Source organism: Poecilia formosa, unplaced genomic scaffold (genome assembly GCF_000485575.1).
Source record: "Poecilia formosa unplaced genomic scaffold, Poecilia_formosa-5.1.2 Scaffold47, whole genome shotgun sequence".
NCBI lineage: Eukaryota > Metazoa > Chordata > Actinopteri > Cyprinodontiformes > Poeciliidae > Poecilia > Poecilia formosa.
In genome coordinates, this window is record NW_006799986.1 from 1,901,336 (window position 1) to 1,920,902 (window position 19,567).

The window sequence follows — 19,567 nt, forward strand, 5'->3', positions numbered from 1 at the left end:
CTTATATTGAGGAAAATACGGTGTGTACACACACACACACACACACACACACACACACACACACACACACACACATATATATATTTTTTACCAATTCACGTTTGGCATCGTCTGTAAATCTGAAGGATCCAGTTTCTGTGGAGCCGCCCTCAGCAACCCGCTGGCTGAAATCAGACAACATGATTTAATTATTGGCATATTTAACAAACTGGAGGTGTGATTAACTTGTTATATACTAGAAATGCAATGGAAGAGGATTAGGGCCACTGAAAAAATTTAATTTGACTTTTTTTCCCTCAGATTTAGAATTGCTTAAATTGTTTCTGCACCATCAAGCAAACACAGTCTTTAAACAAAAATCTACCAAATGCATTTGGGGCTTTCAGTTTTGTATAAAGTGCAGATTTACAAACCCTATAAGAAGGAAGGAATAGCTGGGTAATAAGTTTCATTTGCTAACTACTTAACTGACATACACCCAAGAATATTTGGAAATTTATTTGGATTTTGACAGAATTAGAATTCTGAGATTAAAGTCTGAATTCTGAGGAAAAAGTCAAAATTTCCCAAAAAAAATTAGAGAAAAAGGAATCAGAGATTAAAGTTGGAATCTAGAGGAAAAAAGTCAAAATTCTGAGAAATAATCATTCTGAGAGAAAAATACTAATTCTAAAATTAAATGTGGAATTCTGGGGAAAAAAATTAATTCTGATATTAAAGTTAGAATTCTGAGGGAAAAAAAAATCAAAATTCTGAGAAAAATACATTCAGAGAAAAATAAATTTGAGATGCAAGTCGGAATATAGACAGAAAAATTTAATTCTGAGAAAAAGTGAAAATCCTGAAAGAAAACAGAGAATTTTGAAATAAAAATCAGAAATCTTAGAAAAATTTCACCATTACATTATCCATCATAATAAAAATATTCTTATTCGTTATAATCCTCCTCCGTAGTATGGAGTAGAAGTAATGGGAGATCTTTTTATGGGAGCCTGATGAAAGCTCACCCCAAAGTTTCCACGACACTTTCTGTCAGTTTCCGGTCCTGCTCCCTCTGATCCGCCCGGTTCGCCCTGGAGCTGCGCAGCCTCATCGGTAAAGGTTTGTGGTAAAGCCCAATTAAAGCTTTGCTGGTGGTTCCGCTGGGTCTGCTGTCAGCTCCATCTCCTGCAGCCAAACAGTGTAGCTAAATGCACCAACAATCTCATACGAAGCTAGAGAAATTATAATTATATTTTATTTACCTTCCGGAGGTGCTGCTTCGGTCGTTTCATTCGTGCCTTCAAACAGGGAAAATGAAGGCTTTGCTTCAATCCACGGCTCCTGGCTGCCGGACTAAGCAACGAATATTAGTGAATAACTTTTCTTTTTTTTAAATTAATACAGCAAATTACAAAAACATAGCAAAGATATGTAATATTGGGACATAAAAATAACGTCAAACTGCTTGTTTAGCGTCAGAATCGCATGAACTTGGGGAAAAAAACATTTTCTTAATAATTCAGTTTTCTCCCACTTACTTGTACATCTGGAGCATGTACATAAACATCTGGGTTATCTGCAAAATCAGGTTTCTTCCTTTTTAAACTCATTGTTTAAGTTAAAAACTTTCTGCGATCAACAGAAACATTTATTCCGTTGCCAGGGCGGTTGCTAGGCGACGCGGAAACACCTGAGCGCAGCGGGGACTGAGATTTATGAGCACAGATGCATTTCTCCCACTGATAAACGGCTTTTTAAAACCTTTTCTGTACTTCTTTACAAAATAAAAAACAAATAAAACGGAACCTCATTTCTATCGGAACCAACTGGGTCGATTTAAGATAAATTGTGAAGCCAAAAGGTGCCTGATTGCATTAAAACAACGACGTAAGAGAAACTTGACTCAACTTCAAACGTTCCTGTTTACATTGCCCCCATATTTACATTGATCGTTTCCGTTCTGTTATTTAGCGAATGCAATAAAAAACACTTCTGTTTTTAAAAATACGTTTTTATTGGTCTGTTTTAATATTCTAATTTTAAATATCCTGTTTTCATTCAATGTAAGTTTTTTAATAGGTGATGGAGTTACTGACATAAATATTTTCAATTTTTGTGGGCCTGTATGTATAAAAAGAGTACAACAAAAAGAGACGTATTGTGGGGGGAAAAAAATCCACCCAAAAACAGAAAATTTGAGATTGAATTAAAAAATTTTCTAAATGAAAAAAAAAGTCTCAAAAGTTGAACATTTTTTACTCCTGTAAATGTTCTGACTTTCAACTACACTTTTTCTAGAACGTTTCTTGAGATTAATCTCAAATCTTCTGTTATTTTTTGGTGAAAATTTACTCCTTTTTCCTGTCTACAATGGCTCTAATAGGAGGAGTAAATTTCCACCAATAAACTAAAAACAGTGATTGTCAGAAGTTTGAGAAAAATGTGGAAGTTTCAAAAGCTAAACATTTACAAGAAAAAAATGTGGAATTTAAATTAATCACAAAATCTGTTTTTCCTTGCAAATATTCAACTTTTCTTTTTTTGTTTTGAAAAGTGTTTTTCATATATTTTCTGGAGGTTAATGTCAAATTTCTGAATGTTTTTTCAGCAGGAGTTTGTTTTTAGTGGAAATGTTTCATCTATCAGCCTCATTCAACCTCGTAGTAAAAATATCACTCATATTTTAAAAATGTAAAAAAAAAATTATTTCATGAACTTTAACATGAAGAGTCATAATTTCACAGTAAAAACAAATAATACCACAGTGTGTCTGTTTGAATAGGTTTATTTTTAATAAATATCTGAAAACAAAATTCAGTTTTACTTCACCAACAAACTTGGAAACAATCCTCCTTTGTAACTTAAAAATAACAGAAAAACTTTAAAAGAAATTAGTGCATAAATTTCTCAGAGAAATCCTAAGATGATTTATGGTATTTATTATGAGTCAGTTGTTAGCCTCAAAGCTGACGTTTTCAACCAATAAATGTGACTGTTTAAATAAAACTTAATTTTGGAACTTTATAATGTAAAAATGTGTTAAAGTGAAACACTTGGATGACAGAAATTATTCAACAAGAAATGCGGTTTGTGGAAAAACTAGAGAAAAAGAGAACATGTTTAAAAACTTTCTAAAACATTAAAAGCTCTCGGCTCCTCCTGTGATTCGCTCTCAGTTTTCTACCCAAAACTTCAGAAAAACGACCCGACTGCATGGACACTTTCTAAAATTCAGCAAATATTTTGAAATTTCCTCAATTTAAAATGATTCTCTTGACTTCAGTACAACAAATATTTTCATTTTTAAGTTGTTTCTCATTTGGATTATTTCCAACTCCAGCACAGATGAAGTGAAAAAACAAATTGTTTTGGCCTCTGTGGAATGAATCAGCATTTTTTAAATATATTTTCAATAAAATGATACAAATAGCTTTATCATTACAGCCCAAGCTGCTCATAATACAGAACAAAATATTTGCACATTCGCTTGGCGCCGCAACATTCAGGGAAGAGACAACGTCACCTCAACAGAGTTTCAAAATAAGAGTTTTAGAAGCTGCTGGAAAACAGTCACTTCCTCTAAAAGTGACTCTGCCTCGTCGATCTCGACAGTCCAGGTATTGTAAGTTCAAACCTTAAAAAGACAGAAAAATAAAATGTCATTATGGACCAAAATAGGTTTATTCCACAAGCAGGTTTCAGTAGAGCAACCAAACCATCAATCAGGGCACAGCAGAGGGAGAATGTTCTAAAATTATGGGAACTAAATCTAAAAATATTCAAAATATTGTAAGATATTTTCATCCAGGTTCGAGTTAGTTGTACCTTGTTATATCTTTGTTTAAAAAGAAAACAAAAGAGTAAGGAGTACATTTCAGCAAAAAACCTTTTGAGATTAATCTAAAATTTTTAGAAATTTATGACCTCCAAAAGTTGAAAAATTGCAAAAAGTAAAAATCTGAAATTTTAAGATTAATCTCAGAACGTTTCTAGAAAAAAAAACTGAGTTTGAAGAGTCAAACATTTGCTAGAAAAATCTCAGAAAGTGAGATTAATCTCAGAATTACTCTAGAAAATAACTTGAAAATTTCCAACTCAGAAATTTACAATTTTTTCTAGATAATTTCTGAGATCAATCTAAACATTTCTGATGTTTTTCCATTAACTTTTTAAACTCAGTTTTTTACTAGGAAAATTTGAGATTAGTCTCAAAATTTCAGAAAATTTTCTAGCTAAATTTTTTACTTTTGAAACTGAAATTTCCAAGTTTTTCCTAAAATATTTCTGAGTTTACTGGTGGAAATTGATTTTATTTAAATACACTTTTCTTAATTTTTTTCTATTTGCAATGACCCTGGTTGTAATCCAAAACCGGTAACAGAAGGAGAAATTAACCTCCTAATTTCAGTTTTAGGATCAATTTTGCAATAGAAACTACATTATATGACAATATTGTATGTTTTTCTGTTGATGCAACATGTGAGCAACAAAAAGAGATGAATTTTGCTCCATACCAGTCCGAGGCGCCTTTGACTAGATCGATCTGTGAGAGATCCAACATCAACTGTTGAAAACAGCAGAATATTAAACTCCAGTGTTTCAAAATGCAAAATCAAAGAAAGATGTGCCAAATTTTAAGCCATTAGGTTATGAATTAATTATTTGTAAACCAAATCCAAAGTACCATTCCAATGTCTGTTCTCTCCCTTTTTCGGAACATCTTGTTATTTTTGACAGACACGTCCAACTGCCTGGTTTGAGCGTCTTCCAGCGACACGTCAAACTCAAACCTATATTAAAAAAAAGGAGAAACTTCATGATTTTCTGTTTCAGATTATTAATCTGTGCTTCACAGGATGACTGAGTTGTCTTACTTTTCTTCAAAAACAGGCTTGACTGTCTTCCTCTTGACGTGCGTCTTCTTGCGGTGTCTCCAGGAGTTGTCTGGGAGGAGATATATGCGGACGTAGGAGTCCGTGCCGCTGTCGCTGCAGGGAAACAGGTTTCTGCAGGGAAACATTTCAGTTTTCAAATCCTGAGGGTTTGTATCGACTCTCTACCTAAGACGGATGTCAAAACAAGCAATGGATGTCGCTCTGTTCCGACATCCGTCATGGCGCCTCAACGTGATCAGGTGCAAAAGGTCAATAATACCAATAAATGATGTTGATGCTGGAGAATCATAAAAGGATGAATTCTGTAACAAACCTGCAGGCATGAACCAGGACCATGAGTTTGTTCCTCATGGTAGCGTAGCGAACAGTCAGGTTGATCTCCCCAAACGAGCCCTGATGGTCCCTGATGGCCCTGCAAGGGTTAAAACACAACAAAAAGTTACGTTTTCACAGCTTCCTACATTAAGAGGAAAGGAAACTTCTGCCAAAATCTCTCAAATTTTCTAGGAAAAACAAATTTTTTGAGTTTGAAAATTTGCTAAGAAAAGTTCAGAAATATTTAAATCAATCTCAGAATTTTCCATGTTTTTTTTTCTAGAAAATCAAAAAGTCAATAATTTTGGACTTTTTGTAATTTTGACATTTGGAGCTTCGGTCTGTTGAAACTCAAAAAATTTCCAAAAATGAAAAATGTCTGAGATTAAAATAATAATAATAAAAAAAGAATAAATAAATAAATTTAAAAAATTTGAAATTTCTGAATTTCATACATCTCAAAGTTGCTAAAAAAGTCTGAAATTTTTGAGAAAAATCTTTAAAAATTTCTGACTTTTGGAAATTTCCAAAATGTGAACATTTTTGACTTTTCAAACTCAGAAATCTCCTTGTTTTTTCTAGGAAATTTCATCTCAAAGTCTCTGTGTTTTGGCAGAAATGTAACTTTTTCCTATCTAATGTGCTGTCATACCACAGTACCCAGCCGGTACCAGGCCGGTACCAGGCCAGTACCAGGTCGGAACCCGGCCGGCATTACAGGTTTCAGAAGGAGAAAAACGTCTCCACTCACTGTGGAAAGGACGCTCCGTCTGTGAGGTCGAAGCGCGACGAGGCGATGGAGTTCTCCGACAGCAGGCTGTGGGAATCGTACCGACGCATGTTTGGGTTGGAGGGTTTGCTGGTTTCAGAAGCCAGGAAGGAGTTGCGCCGCGGCTGAGGTGAAGCTGCCTTGTTCGTCCCGTCCAGCGGGACTCCCGGCAGACCCGGAGAGGAAGCCACAGGCGCGCCGCTGGAGGGAGCCGGTGTGGCGGCCGCAGTGGTGGCGGCGGCGGCGGAGGCAGCAGGTGTGGCAGCCGCAGCGTTTCCTCCTGCTTTCACCTGCCGGTTCTGCTGTTTGACGTTTGATGGAGAACTGACGGGGATTTTAGGCGGTGGCCGTTCCTCAGTAAGAATCTGTGATCAGTTAAACATCTTTATTTGTTTTTGCATTTTAACATTCTGGTTTTTCAACAGTTGATTTTGGATCTGTCCCAGATGGATCGAGTCACAGGCGCCTCAGACGAAGATTTATCTCTTTATTACAGAAAAACATACATCACTGTCCTATAATACTGTTTCTTTTGCAAAGACTGAGGGTGTATTTAATCTATGTTCTTGAGATGATGTTAATTTCTCCTCCTATTTCAAAATTTAATTATGACGGTACACATTGCTGGTAGAAAAAAAATTAATTAATTTTGATTTTTTTTTTTAAGTCAAAATTGTGCTAGAAAAAAGCTCAGACATTTAGTGGTTAATCTAAGAAATGTTCTTATATTTTTTTGGAAATTTATGACTTCAAAAAGTAAAGCAATTCCAAAGAAAAACAAACAAAACTGAAATTTTGATTTCGAAAAGTCTAAAATTTGCCAAAAAAAATTTCAGAATTTTTTTTTTCTAGAAAAAAAAGGAACTTCCTGATATTGAAATGTCAAAAAAATTGCTGGAAGAAAATTAATTTTGAGTTTAATCTCAGCAGTTTTCTATAATTGTTTTTACATTTCTGAGTTTGAAAAGTCAAACATTTGCTAAAACAAAATCTGATTTTTTTTAGATTAAAAATCAGAAATATCTGAGTGCCAAAAGTAGAAAATTGCTAGAAAAATACATTTCTGGAAAAAACAGAAAAAACTCACTCTGAGAGTGACCTTCAGTTTGATCTGGCTGTCGGGTCCGGAGCGCTCCAGCGGGAAGTTCTGGTCCAGACACATGGAGGAGATGTTGAAGAGGCGAAGAATGGGAATGTTGAGAGAACCGAGGACATATTTCTTCTCGTGGTCTTTGACCTAAACCAAGCAGGAATGCAAGTTATCAATTAATAAGTTAAATTAAATTGGTTGATCTTTTCAATAAACTGATCATTTTCCTATATGCTCAGCATTGAGATGCTACACTGGCCTTGAACTGCTTTGGCAAATAAGTCCGTTTTATGAAGCATAATTAACCCCATGTGGGCCGAGAGAAGCAGCGTTGCTTGTTGCTCAGGTGCCAGATTTGTATGGAAGTTTTCTTAGGGCCGTTGTAGCACAAAGGGAGTAAATTTCCACCATAAAACTCTGAAATTTTGAGATAAGCTCAGACAATTTCTAGAAAATAACATAGAAATTTTGAAGTTTGAAAAGCTGAACTTTTTCTGACAAAAAACAACAAAACTCGTTTTTAGGTTAATGTCTGAAATTTCAGAGGAAAACCCCCCAGAAATTTACGAGTTTCAACATTTGAAAATTTTTGACTTCTGGAAATTTTCAGAATTTGAAAAGTTGAAAATGTTTTATATATATATATTTAAAAAAAAACAGAAATTTTGAGATTGATATCAAATATCAATTTCAAAAGTCGGAAATTTTCAGCTTTTAGAAATTTTCAAAGTTTTAAAAGTCTAAAATTTTTGACTTTAGGAAATTTTCTGAGTTTAAAAAGTGGAAAATATATTAGAAAAAAACCCTTTGAAATCCTGAGTTTGACTTCAGAAATTTTCAAGGCAAAAAAAAAACAACAACTTGAAAATCTTGTGTGTTACAAAAGTTGAAAATTTTAGACTTCTGAAACACAGAAGTCTAAAATTCTGTGTTTTTTCCTATTTTTTCCTAAAGAATTTCTGAGATTTTTTGGTGGAAATTTACTCTTTTTCTCCCCCATCTACAATGGCCTTAATATGCTAATGTAACCTTTTCCTCTTAATAAAACCGATTTTTTTATATTTATTTAATTTGTGTTTGATGATCTCAAATATTTAAGTGGGACAAAACAAACAAAAACAGCAGAACTCTGCAGGTAAGTAAATTTCCCCAGCATGCCAGCAGCTCTGGGTGTTTCCTGACTGACCTGAAGTGTGAGCTCCTGAGTTTTTACGTTCTGAACAAAGAAGTTGAAGCCCTGCTCCCACACTGGGTTTTTACTCGCATATGCAACCTGTAAAACACAGTGGCAGGTTGGAAAACAATTAAACACAAACAGCCAACATAAAACATTGATAAGTAGGTAAGTTAACTAGAAAATGTGTGCAGATTCCTACTTTGCTCTTCTGAACATCCTTATCAAGAGTAAATTCCACGTAGGAGTTGGGGCCCACATTCTTCTTGGTGAGCTGAAAACAAACCAGACAAGAAGTCGGTAAATTCCCCAGCGCAGCCACGCCTCCCAACGCCAGGCATTTACTCCAAAGATCATCCCTCTGGAACGCTGCTGCCGGTTAAATTTCATTTTTAACATTCCAGAAAAATCAAAAAAATTATTATGTTTGAAGTCCCTGTTTTGTCCAGCAGAGGGCGCTCAGCGGCTACTGCAGGTGCTACAAACTTATGGACCAATAAAAACTGCAGGTGTGTGTCTGGTGAAAATGTTTTTTTCTTCATTCACCAAAGTTCCTGCAGTGGATCAAAAGTTATCAGAAGTTACTCAGGTAAGAGTAACTGATCAATTTAATAATTACATCATCAGATGGACTAAAATATAAAGCTATGTGAAAAATGTTGGCATTTTAAAAGGTCAAAATGAAAATAATTTATACAAATAACTTCATTAGAAAATAAAAACATTTTTCTTTCAACATAAAATTAGTAAACTTCAACAAAAACTGCAGGTGTGCATCTTTGGTGAATTTTTGGTTAAAGCATGTTTGTTTTCATTCGCTGAAGCAAAAGTAAGAAGTACTAGAAGTTGGAAAAATAAAATTTTTCCAACAAAAACAAATAAATACTTCCTGAGTATTGTATAAAATGAAATGGAAAAATGGAATATACAAAAGAAATCTTCAATCTTGTAACTCTACAGAATAATAGATTTTTTTGTAGCCGTTTCCACCCAGAAAACAGCTAAAAATAGACTGAACTCCCTCCAGATCAGCTGATTAAATACCAAGCAAACAGGAAAAACCAGCTGTGCGCAGCGGGACCAACGCAGACACTATCTGATCTGGCCGAGCCGTTGGGCCAAAGATCACAACGCCGAGGTCAAATCCCGCTTCGAAGGGTTGACCCCACGACCTCTGGCACAAAATACTGGAAAGTTTTCAGATAATTCACCGAGAAGAGAGGCACTCCTTCAACCTGCGTGACTAAGGCTCACTTCATTATGAGGTGGAGCGTAACCATGGCAACACAGGTAAAAACAAGAGAAAGCCAGCAGCATTTTCAGTCGTGTTTGATACAAACTATGTAAAGAGTGTTTTCAGCAGTTTGTAAAGAATATTCAGACTTCAAATATTTTGGAGTCTGCTAATAAAAATAAAACGGCAAATATTCCCTACAATCCCAAAAATATTTACTTCACCTTTAAATCAGAGTTCCTAACAACGACTGAGGCCAGGTTAACAAAAAAAAGTCAACAGTCAAAATATTACAAGAATAAACTAGCATGATAAAAATGTATAAAAAGAACTCTGAAAAAAATGATAAAAAAAGTCATCATATTACAAGAATAAAATTGTAAGACAAAAAAAGTCATAATATGAGAAAAAGTTGTAATAATATGAGAAAAAAAAAGTGAAAATAATACAGGAATAAAGTGGTACGACAAAATGTATAATTTAAAGTCAGAATGCTATGAGAAAAGTCATAATATTACAAGGAGTTGCAAACAAAAATCATAATACAAGAAAAAAAAGTCATAAAAACAAAACTAATCAAAATATAAGGAGTATAAAGTCGAAATTATACAAGGATAAACTCCAATTACAAGAAAAAAACATCAATAGTAAGATAAAGAATTAGTAATTTTATGAAAACTTTTACAACAATATATAAAAATTTAAATGAGGAATGTTGAGCATTTTATGAAGTTACACTTTTGTGTCAATTTTACAAATAAGGAAATACTTTATCTTTGAACACATCAGCATTAAATTATAATCAGTAGCAAAACTCAAACGACTGAGTTTATTGAGTTATTTCTGTCAGATCTTAATAACTCTATTAAATCTTTTATGTCATAAAAACGACTTTTTTTTCTCATAATTTAACAACTTTTTCTGGAAGTACTGCATCTTTATTCTGCTAATTTTATGAATTTATTTTCATAACTTCCATTAATCCAAACCATTAATACTAAGTTTTCTGATCTAAACTGAACTGAAACCTTTTTCAGGCTAGTTCAGGCTAACATGGGCACTTGATCAGGGCGTCAACATCTGGGGGGCCCCAAAAAAATGATTTTTTTTTTTTTCCTAAGTCCAGTCCTGGCTGACACGTACAACAGAAACACACAGAAGAATGAGATGAAGCTTTGGTCCTACCCGTGCCTCTTTGCTGTGTTTGCCATGTTTGTGATGTACGGTTAACTCCTTTTGGTCTTTCTGCAGACAACATAAAAAAACCCTGTAAAAACTCAACTTATTGTCATAAATCAATGGAAGATGAACAGAATCAGATCCAGGCGTCTTACTGGAAGGTTGGAAGCGTTGTCCAGATAAACAGCGAGCATCGCGCAGGACAGGCCGGCGTTGGACTGGGAAAAAGACGGGACGTTACTCACAGCCCTGATGTTACCGAGTGAGCCCTAATCTGACAGAAATGTCCCTGCCAGGCTGCCGTACCTCGTTCAGCAGAGAGGATTCGGTTCTCAGGGAGAGCCACTGCAGCTTCAGGTGAATATCTCCGCTATTAACCCCTTCCAGATGAAACCACTTCAACAACACGAGCGGTGGTTAAAAGAAACAAAGTTTAAAATTTAACCTTTGGATTGTTGCACTGCAAAAAAGTTTTATATTTGGTCTACAAATAACTCTTCAGTAAAATATAAGCTTGTTTTAAGTTCATAATTGATGCCAAATGTGTCATTTTTGATAACATTTTTTAATATTTAGGAGCTAGACAAAAAAATACTTGGTAAGATTTTGTATTTTTGCAGTGTACTAACTATTCTGGATTTTCTCACCTGATCCATTTCTTTCTCCCGTTTCACTTCTCCAAAATCCAGGTTATATCTAAAGCACAGACATATTTATTTATTTATTTCGAACATGATAGAAGTATAAAATCACACACATGAACAAGGAATGCAAAAGACATATATTTCTGTACCACAATAATCCTAATATTGATTCTTCTTCCTGGTTTATTCAGAATTCTGTAGAAGGAACCTTGGAATTACAGGTTCCTGAAGATTTCTGTCGACAGTTCAACTCTGGTCGCTTTTATAGTTATTCATAGCCAAAACCAGACTCTTATGTGGCATGACAACATGAGTCATGAAAACCTACATGCCACGTAACCATGGCAACGCATGCAAAAATTAAATCAGGGCCAGGATTTAAACACACACGTCGCATTAACCGCCTGCTTCGCTTTTGTTCCACACCACTGAGGTCAAGAAAATTTAACAGATGTCTTACTGTAATCTTAATCACAAAATATCCATGTTGAGAACAAGGAGGTGTTTCTACAAATATGCTAATGTCATAAACCAGGGGTGTCCAAAGTGGGTCCTGGAGGCCCGGCATCCTGCGTGTTTTAGTTCGCTCCCTGGTTTAACACACCTGGATCCAATGATGGCTCATTAGAGGCCTAAGAAGACCAATGACTTGCTGAGGAGGCTGTTACTACCACCAGGGAGAAAAATAAACATGCAGGATCCCGGCCCTCCAGGACCGACTTTGGGCCCCCCATTTTATAAACGTATCCAGAGACACACTTCTGTAAGACTGGCTCTTACTTTCCCAGAAAATCATCTTTATCTCTGTCCTCGTCAAACAGCTCTATCTCCAGCTCCTGTCCAGGCGCCTCGTGAACAACAAACTGCAAAGAAAAGGTTTTTCTGTTCAGAATTTCAGAGACTGTAAGGTTGAGTAAATTTTTCAAGAAAGAAATGTGTGATTGTAATTAAGCTTTAGATCCTAATGGGCGGAGAGGTGAGCAAAGGAGAGTGGGTGGCCGTTTAACAAAGCGCACACAAAAAGGAAAATGCTAATTAGTCGTGTACATTTCAGTACAGATGGAATGATGGCATAATACCTCAAAAAACCATCAGATGAGACGTTTTGCTACCAACCTCATAAACCTCATTCCATTTCGGAGCCAGGCTTTCTTTGATGGTTTTGGTTTTGAAGTGTCGGTTGCCGACTCGGAGCGTGACGTACGGGTCCGACTTGCCTTTCACCATGCCCATCATGTAGGTGTCCTTGGCCACCAGGTCCTTGGCCTCCAACACGTGGACCCTGACCACGCCCTGTAGGGGGCAGCAGTCAGGAGCTTTCACATCAGAACTTTTTGGATTAAACTCCTGTCCTCCAAACTTCAGATTAACACAGAAGCAGAACCTTCAACATAATTCTCAATCAAATTAAAATGGTTTTTATCCGTTTACTGCCAAATTACATCAGACACTCCAGTTTTTCATGATCTCACCATCTTGAAAATTTACACACAATCAACAGATCCCTTAACTTTTTGACATTAGAGCATAATTGTGAGTTTATTGCAAAATTTATCAAAAACATAGGGTATAAATGATATTGACTCCCACCTGCAGGTGGCAGTATATCTTCTACTATACTGCCATACTTGATTTTAAATTATAGTCTTATAATCTCATAATTCAGGTTCATAATTATGAGATTATGGACCCAAGAAATCTGAAATCCAGATTTAGATTTCTCAATCTGAAATCCAGATTTAGATTTCTCAATCTGAAATCTGAGAATTCAGATTTTTTTCCTCAGAATTCAGTTTCTTTCTCAGAATTAAAATTTTTTCTTAATTCTGATTTTATTCTTTGAAATTCAGATTTTTTTTCTCTCAGAATTCTGATTGTTTTCAGAAAATCCTGACTTTTTTCTCAAAGTCAGATTTTTTCCTATTTTCTCAGTGGCCCCAATTCTCTTCCATAGTGATCAACGAGACAAGTAAGAAAAAGTCACATTTACTGCATACATAAGCATAATGATTGCAAAACTTCCTACAGATATTTCTAAATTAACACCACAATCAGTGATTTTGGTTGCATATATATATATATATATATATATATATATATATATATATACACTGCTCAAAAAAATAAAGGGAACATTTCACTTTAATTTTGTGTGTGGCTCCAAATCCAGGCCTCCATTGGTTAATAAATTTGATTTCCATTGATGATTTTTGTGTGATTTTGTTGTCAGCACATTCAACTTTGTACCGAACAAAGTATTCAATGAGAATATTTCATTCATTCAGATCTAGGATGTGTTATTTGAGTGTTCCTGGGGGGACTGATCAATGTGAGGAGATGTTCAATACTTTGTATTAAGAGGTACTTATTGAATGAGGATACAGCCATTTATTAATATTTTATCAGTTTCTGATTGGATTTTATCAATACATTCTGGCATAATCAGTCCTTTGAGGAAATTCAGAGTCTAGACGAGTTTGACAGATTTAAAGTGTCAGTCGCTCTTCAGGTTTTATCTCATACACACCCTAGGAAGAGGAAATCTCATCTCGTCTACTTTGAGTTGGTCAATCAGAGGAATGCACATGCGGTTTGGCAAAACCATGAGGGACGCAATGATTTCCATAATGGCCTCCTCAGACAGGGAGCTGGAAAGAGGACAGATCAGATTAAAGAGGACGTCTAAACCTCAACAGGTGTGAGTGAATAAGAAGACTCCATCAGTCAGACCTAAACGCAGGACTGTCCAACAAATTGGTCATCCCGGTCCAGTTGATCTGCAGAGTCTGAGGATGAAAACATGAGTTCTGATCTTACAGCTGCTGCTTTACTAGTCAGATAAATATGTGTGTGTGTGGACTTACAGGGCGGCGAATGAAGAAAAAGGTGACTCCTCCCACCAGCGGCGCCTGACTAATCAAAGGCTCTAAGATGACTCTGAGCATTCCTTGGAACTGGAAGAGTCAGGAGAGTTTTACAGCAGCAGTCAACATAAACAGAAGAAGCAGAAATGAAACATGAACACCAACCTTCAGTCCTTTAATGCCAACTGTGATGGCTGCGTTCACATCCGCGTCGATGTCCACATCACTGTCGTAACTGTGCAGGAAAACACAGCTGATTAGACATTACAGAGCTCACTGTGAATCTAAATTAAGTTTAATTTCACTGACTCGATGTTCATGTCCAGAATCACTTCCCTCTGATCCACTTCATGGGTGTATGCTCTCATCCCAGTGATCCTGAGAGGCTGAACGACGTCAAAAAGAGACAAAAACAGGAGGCACAAATTCATCTCCAGCCAAGTTTAGTGTGCATGTTAAAAGCTAGAAATCCACCAATCCGATATTGACATCTGTATCAGTCCCTGTATTGAAAAACAACCTATTCTTATCAGTGGCAATGTACCTGATCCATATGGGCAGATCTGTTTAGTCTGATGCTACACTTTATTATTTATTCTACATCACATTTATAATTCCTAGTTGGTGTTTCTGAACCATTTGAAAGGTTTATTGCAGTTTATTTTTACATGTTTGATCAAGGTAGTCAACCTATCATTTATGTCTGTTTTAGTTTCTCTTATAATTTAATTAGCATTCGCTGTTATACTCCTAATTATTCTTGACTTAAAGTTAGAGTTGTGTTGTTTTTACATGTTTGACCAAAAGTCCTGCACTGATACAGAGTTCTCAAATAAATGCATAATTCATAACTTTTATATTTGTGTTTAACACCTTAAGTCAATTCAGCACTGCGTTTCTGTACCGGATCGGTATCGGCCGACACTAAACAGTATCGGAAGTACGAAATGAGGATCGGTGCATCTGTATCAAAAACAAAGTACACCCTTTTTCAGTTCTGGGGTTTAACATGTAGAAAAATTATAAAATAATATTTTTCATAGGTTCTAAAAATATTTCAAGTAACACAGCACAGATTCCAAATTCTGATAGTTTGTGATAAAAACATGAGAAAATCTTATCTACTTTGTTTCATTCTTGAACAAAATAAAAGCAGTAAATGCTTCCTTGTTCACCTGAACAACAGACAGGACTAGAGACGCAGCAGTGAACGGACAGAGCTGACTTTACTTGTTGAGAAAGTAGCAGCATCAGAGTCAGGGGCTTAAAACACGCTAACCTACTTTAATATGGCGGACATTACTGACAACCTTGGGCGTCATCATCAGACAACAGTACAGACGTCCTTACACTATAATACCGACCCCAATGCTGTAATGATTCGTCGAATGACTCAAGAACCTTGAGGATAAAGTTCCTCGAGGCAAATTATCCAGGTCGAAGCTTCGTTAAATTATCTTCTACCGTTTAGCGCGCTGTGTTCCGGTCGGACCATTATTTGCGTTGCACAAACCTCTCACTTCCGCCAACGAGCCGTTGACGATTGCTAAATGCTATTAGCAGCTACGGAGGACAAAGAGAGGGACGGAAAGAGATGCCGCCAAGAAAGAGACAAAAAGTGTCAAAATTATGGCATGACTATAAATTAAGTATAAATATTTAAAAAATATAGTTCAGAGTCTGCGCTGCAAAACGGAATTGACATTTCACAATAACGCGTCCTCGATGCTGCAACAACTCAACTGGAAATGTCCACTTTTGTGGCTGCTAAAAGGTAACGTTTTATTTTTATTTTATTTTTTTTAATATGTGATTGTTAGTACATAATCTGGCATACATACATATACATGTACAAGAAAATACATTTTTACCAATACAACATGTACTTGCTTATTAAGAAGAATAAAAATGTAAAAATATTTGTTTTAAAAATGTTTTTTTATGCTTCACACTTGAGACTAAAGGTAATATTTAAATTGTATTTATTTTAGGCAATGCAATTTAAATACAAGAAACAAAATAGGTTTTTTAACCAGCATTTTCATGAATTTTTTACTGGCCTATATTTTTCTTTTTTTTCTTTTTTTTATGCTAGTACTGAAGTAAAAAAGGAGATACAACTTCTTGTTCTGTTGGCAGATTATTTCACTTATAAGAAGACATTGTTTCCATGTTTTAAGTTAAATAATCTCCCATCAAAATTAAGGAGTTATTGTCTTAAAAAACCCTCTTATCTTGCTCAAAAGTTACTAGTAGTTAGTTTTTGTCTTATTTCAAGTGTACCAAGATATTTGCACTGGAAACAAGACAAAAATACTTGGTAAGATTTTGTGTTTTTGCAGAATACGGGTGGACGTTTATCGGATCGATTATAATAAATATCTTTTTAAAATGTATTTATCAATGTGATCAATTTCAATAAACAATGCATGAAAAATGTCAGTATTATCAGGATTGTAATTTTTGATATCATTTCCACTGTTCATTCAAGGTAGGTATATAAATATAAAAAATATGATTAAATGCAGTTAGTATGTGCGGTATACTGACAGCAGTATTTGTTTTAAAGTCAGAATTTGCAGGCATAGCCATACATTTACCTAAAAAAGTAGTAATAATAGTTATTGTTACTGTTATTGTTATTACAATAGTACCACAGAATTTTGTGATAAATCGTTTAAGTCAGTATTGCAAAGCCCTACTTTTCACATGATTTAAAGTTAAACTTTCAGCAGAAAAAGAGAAAGAAGTGATAACCAGGTGCAAAGTAGTTAAGTTAGCTGCCATTCAGTTCAAAGTCAATCTGAAGTGTGTTTTATACATAAAACTGTAAAATCAGAGTTTTATGTGCTTTTTTCTTACGTTAAGTTTTATGTACTTTCTTTTTTATGTCAAGTTTAAACTTGTTTATGAATCAGACTCACTTTGTGTCCGAAGTGGATCTTGGTAAACTTGAACATTTTGAGCGCAGAGTTGGACATCCTGACTGTCTGCTGGATGTTTTCTCTCAGAAGTTTCTCCATGTACATCCCGAAGAAGGGCCAAGCCTGCTCCAGCACCTGATCACATGACCAAACCCAAAGCACAACCAATCAGAACCAATGGTTCCACAACAGCCAGCTCAACAGAAGAACCCAACAAATACAGCGGAGGATAACTTTACTGTGAGCAGGACCGTACCTTGTTCACCCACTGAACTTTCTCAACGTCGGTGAAGTGAACCTTTAGACGAAGCAAATAAAAGAGTTATAAAGTGATTTGTGATCAAATCTGGGAGGAAGACAGTTAATGCAGAAGTAATGCTGGATTAAACAATAAATCTGAGTAAACTAATTAAAAGATATTCAATTTTCCATCCTGTAATTAAAAATCATTCATATTTAAAGCACTTTGGTTTGGTGGTTTTAAGGCCTCTTTGAAGCAGCAACACTGGAAATAAACTAACAAATTCAGATTTTTTTCCAAATTGATTTCTAGTCTCAGATAGTGAAAGTCAAAATTCTTAGAAAGTCAGAATTTGGACAAAAAGTTTTCTGAGGAAAAAGAATCCCAATTTGGATAAAAAAAATCTGAATGTGGACAGCAAAAAGTCAAAACTCTGAAATTAAAGTCAGAATTTGGAGAAGAAGAGTCTGAATTCTGCAATGGTGTATTACGGCCACTGTAGATAGAAAAAAGGAGTAAAATTCTGTCGAAATAGCTCAGAAATTGAGATTAATTTCAGAAATTTTCTAAAAAAAGTTTGGAAATTTCAGAGTTTCAAAAGTCAGAAATCCGAGTTTCAACGTTTAAAAGTCAGAAATTTCCATTTTTTTTTCTGGAAAAATCTCAAAATTTTCTTGCAAATTTTTGACTGAGCAATTTCTAAACATGGAGCTCAGAAATTTTCATGTTTTCTATTATATTCCTGATATCAATCTAAGAATTTCTGACTTGGTGTCAGAAATGTACTCCTTTTTTTTAAAATCTTTTCTCTACAATGTAGAATTTCTACATTGTAGAATTTGGAGCAGTCAGATTTAATTGTTTTTCCAGTGGCTCCAGTCCTGCTCTGTATCTTATGTGTCAGAAACAAACTGTGCTCTGCAGGTGGATACTGTGTTTTGACTTTAAAACCAGTAAGCATTTTGCTACAATCCACTGATAAACCCCATGATGTGATCACACACACATTCCTCCGACACTGAAACAAGTTTTGTTCTTCTCCAGTTGCATGAGTCACTGTTTCTGGGTGTGGTGCAGTTAAATGTGCAGAGGTAAAACTCCTGCAACAAAACTGAACACCAATCCGTGGGTCAGGCTCATGGTTGCTCATGCAAATAAAGAACAAAAACAACATTCATGGAGTCCTGAACTTGTGTTGTTTTTGTTTTTTTTTTTACTACATTGGTGCATTAAATGAGTGAAAAACACAATTCCTGACATGCAGAATGTCAGGAATGTTGCTCCCAGCTTGGAAAGTCAGACCATCTGCTGACACTAAACCTCTAAAGTTATGAAAATTAGATTCCTCCTCACCCATGAAGCCATCTGTAAGGTGTTCTTCAGCTCGCTGCTGATAATATGCGACTCGTTATCCACTAAGTCGATCGCAGAATCGATCCGGACGTCCTTCCACCGCCGGTTCTTCTGCCACCAGGTGAACATGAGCATGCAGAGCAGGATCCAGCTGATGCTGAGGCCCAGGTACCCGGTCAGGTACACCGGGTAGAAGACCGCCACGGCTCGGCCGAAGTAAATCACGAACTCCATCAAAATGTGGTTGACAGCGGACGGCGTCAGGCTCTCCGTGCCGCCTGGCTGCGTCTGCGCGGCGGATGCCATTTCACCAAAAGATCCGCTCAGAAAGCGTTCAGGTTCGGAGTCTGGACAGATTTATGCGCTGGAGACTGGATGACAGCATGAAGTGTTGCCTCACTCCGCAGGAGAACCTCCCTCAGCCTCAAAACTTCCGTGTTTTTAACTGACGAAAAGCAAGGTGTAGACACACCTGCGGAGCGACACACCTGGAAAAACCGGATTCCGGTTAAAAAACAATGAAAAACCCAACAAACCTTCACTGATCATTAACTTAAGGAGTTATATAAAAAGATTCTAGGAACGAAACTGTGTTGACGTGGATGTAAGTGGGCGCTTTGGGAGGATTTATTGCAAAATGAAACAATTCAGTGAAGGATTTCTGCAATAACAAAATGTGACCTGCAGGTGGCGCCAAAGAAGGATAATTGTCTTCCAGTTTCTCTTTATTATTCCGGCTATTTTATAACTATCATACCTACGTTGGCTTACTTTGTACTATTTCTGCCATCAGAAACATTCATCTCATTAAGGACATTATGACTGTGACCTTTGGTTTGAATACTCTTTATACTTTTAAAATATTACGTTTTTTGTGGCAGTGTTTGCTCCATTGAAATGCAT

General features: G+C 35.9%; 2 protein-coding genes across 3 annotated transcripts in view; both read right to left on the minus strand.

Moving 5' to 3' along the window:
* The window catches only part of dnah7 (dynein, axonemal, heavy chain 7), an 82,233-nt gene extending 80,564 nt beyond the window's left edge, over nucleotides 1–1,669 (minus strand). The window contains exons 1-4 of the mRNA XM_007552313.2: nucleotides 1,521–1,669; nucleotides 1,245–1,335; nucleotides 1,008–1,167; nucleotides 92–164 (exon numbers count right to left, since the gene is read on the minus strand). Coding sequence (XP_007552375.2) covers nucleotides 92–164; nucleotides 1,008–1,167; nucleotides 1,245–1,335; nucleotides 1,521–1,592 — 396 coding nt within the window. The 5' untranslated portion in view covers nucleotides 1,593–1,669. The remainder of the gene's footprint in view (nucleotides 1–91; nucleotides 165–1,007; nucleotides 1,168–1,244; nucleotides 1,336–1,520) is intronic.
* Nucleotides 1,670–2,751: 1,082 nt separating this feature from the next.
* esyt3 (extended synaptotagmin-like protein 3) lies at nucleotides 2,752–19,344 on the minus strand. Of its 2 annotated transcripts, XM_007552290.2 has the most exons (23): nucleotides 18,665–19,344; nucleotides 17,327–17,368; nucleotides 17,071–17,205; nucleotides 14,456–14,532; nucleotides 14,312–14,381; nucleotides 14,147–14,236; nucleotides 14,013–14,068; nucleotides 13,810–13,930; nucleotides 12,399–12,575; nucleotides 12,063–12,145; nucleotides 11,286–11,334; nucleotides 10,945–11,034; nucleotides 10,794–10,856; nucleotides 10,645–10,704; nucleotides 8,428–8,499; nucleotides 8,238–8,324; nucleotides 7,049–7,198; nucleotides 5,944–6,326; nucleotides 5,191–5,289; nucleotides 4,857–4,988; nucleotides 4,667–4,772; nucleotides 4,497–4,546; nucleotides 2,752–3,616 (listed from the first exon to the last, which is right to left on the minus strand). In XM_007552290.2, exons 1-23 carry the CDS (start codon nucleotides 18,968–18,970, stop codon nucleotides 3,562–3,564), a joined length of 2,553 nt encoding a protein of 850 aa, XP_007552352.1. In that variant the 5' UTR covers nucleotides 18,971–19,344; the 3' UTR covers nucleotides 2,752–3,561. The 2 variants fall into 2 exon arrangements, with proteins under 2 accessions (XP_007552352.1, XP_007552353.1); XM_007552291.2 differs by lacking the exons at nucleotides 17,071–17,205; nucleotides 17,327–17,368; nucleotides 18,665–19,344 and adding an exon at nucleotides 15,511–15,649.
* Nucleotides 19,345–19,567: the final 223 nt, after the last annotated feature.

What these genes read in the sequence shown, in the direction of transcription:
- esyt3 (XM_007552290.2), bottom strand. Translation starts at nt 18,970, where the DNA reads ATGGCATCCGCCGCGCAGACGCAGCCAGGCGGCACGGAGAGCCTGACG. An exon ending in CCTTACAGATGGCTTCATGG is followed by an intron (nt 17,369 to 18,664) that starts GTGAGGAGGAAT and finishes CTTCGTCTAAAG; the next exon opens with GTTCACTTCACCGACGTTGA. An exon ending in ATTCTGGACATGAACATCGA is followed by an intron (nt 14,382 to 14,455) that starts GTCAGTGAAATT and finishes TTTCCTGCACAG; the next exon opens with TTACGACAGTGATGTGGACA.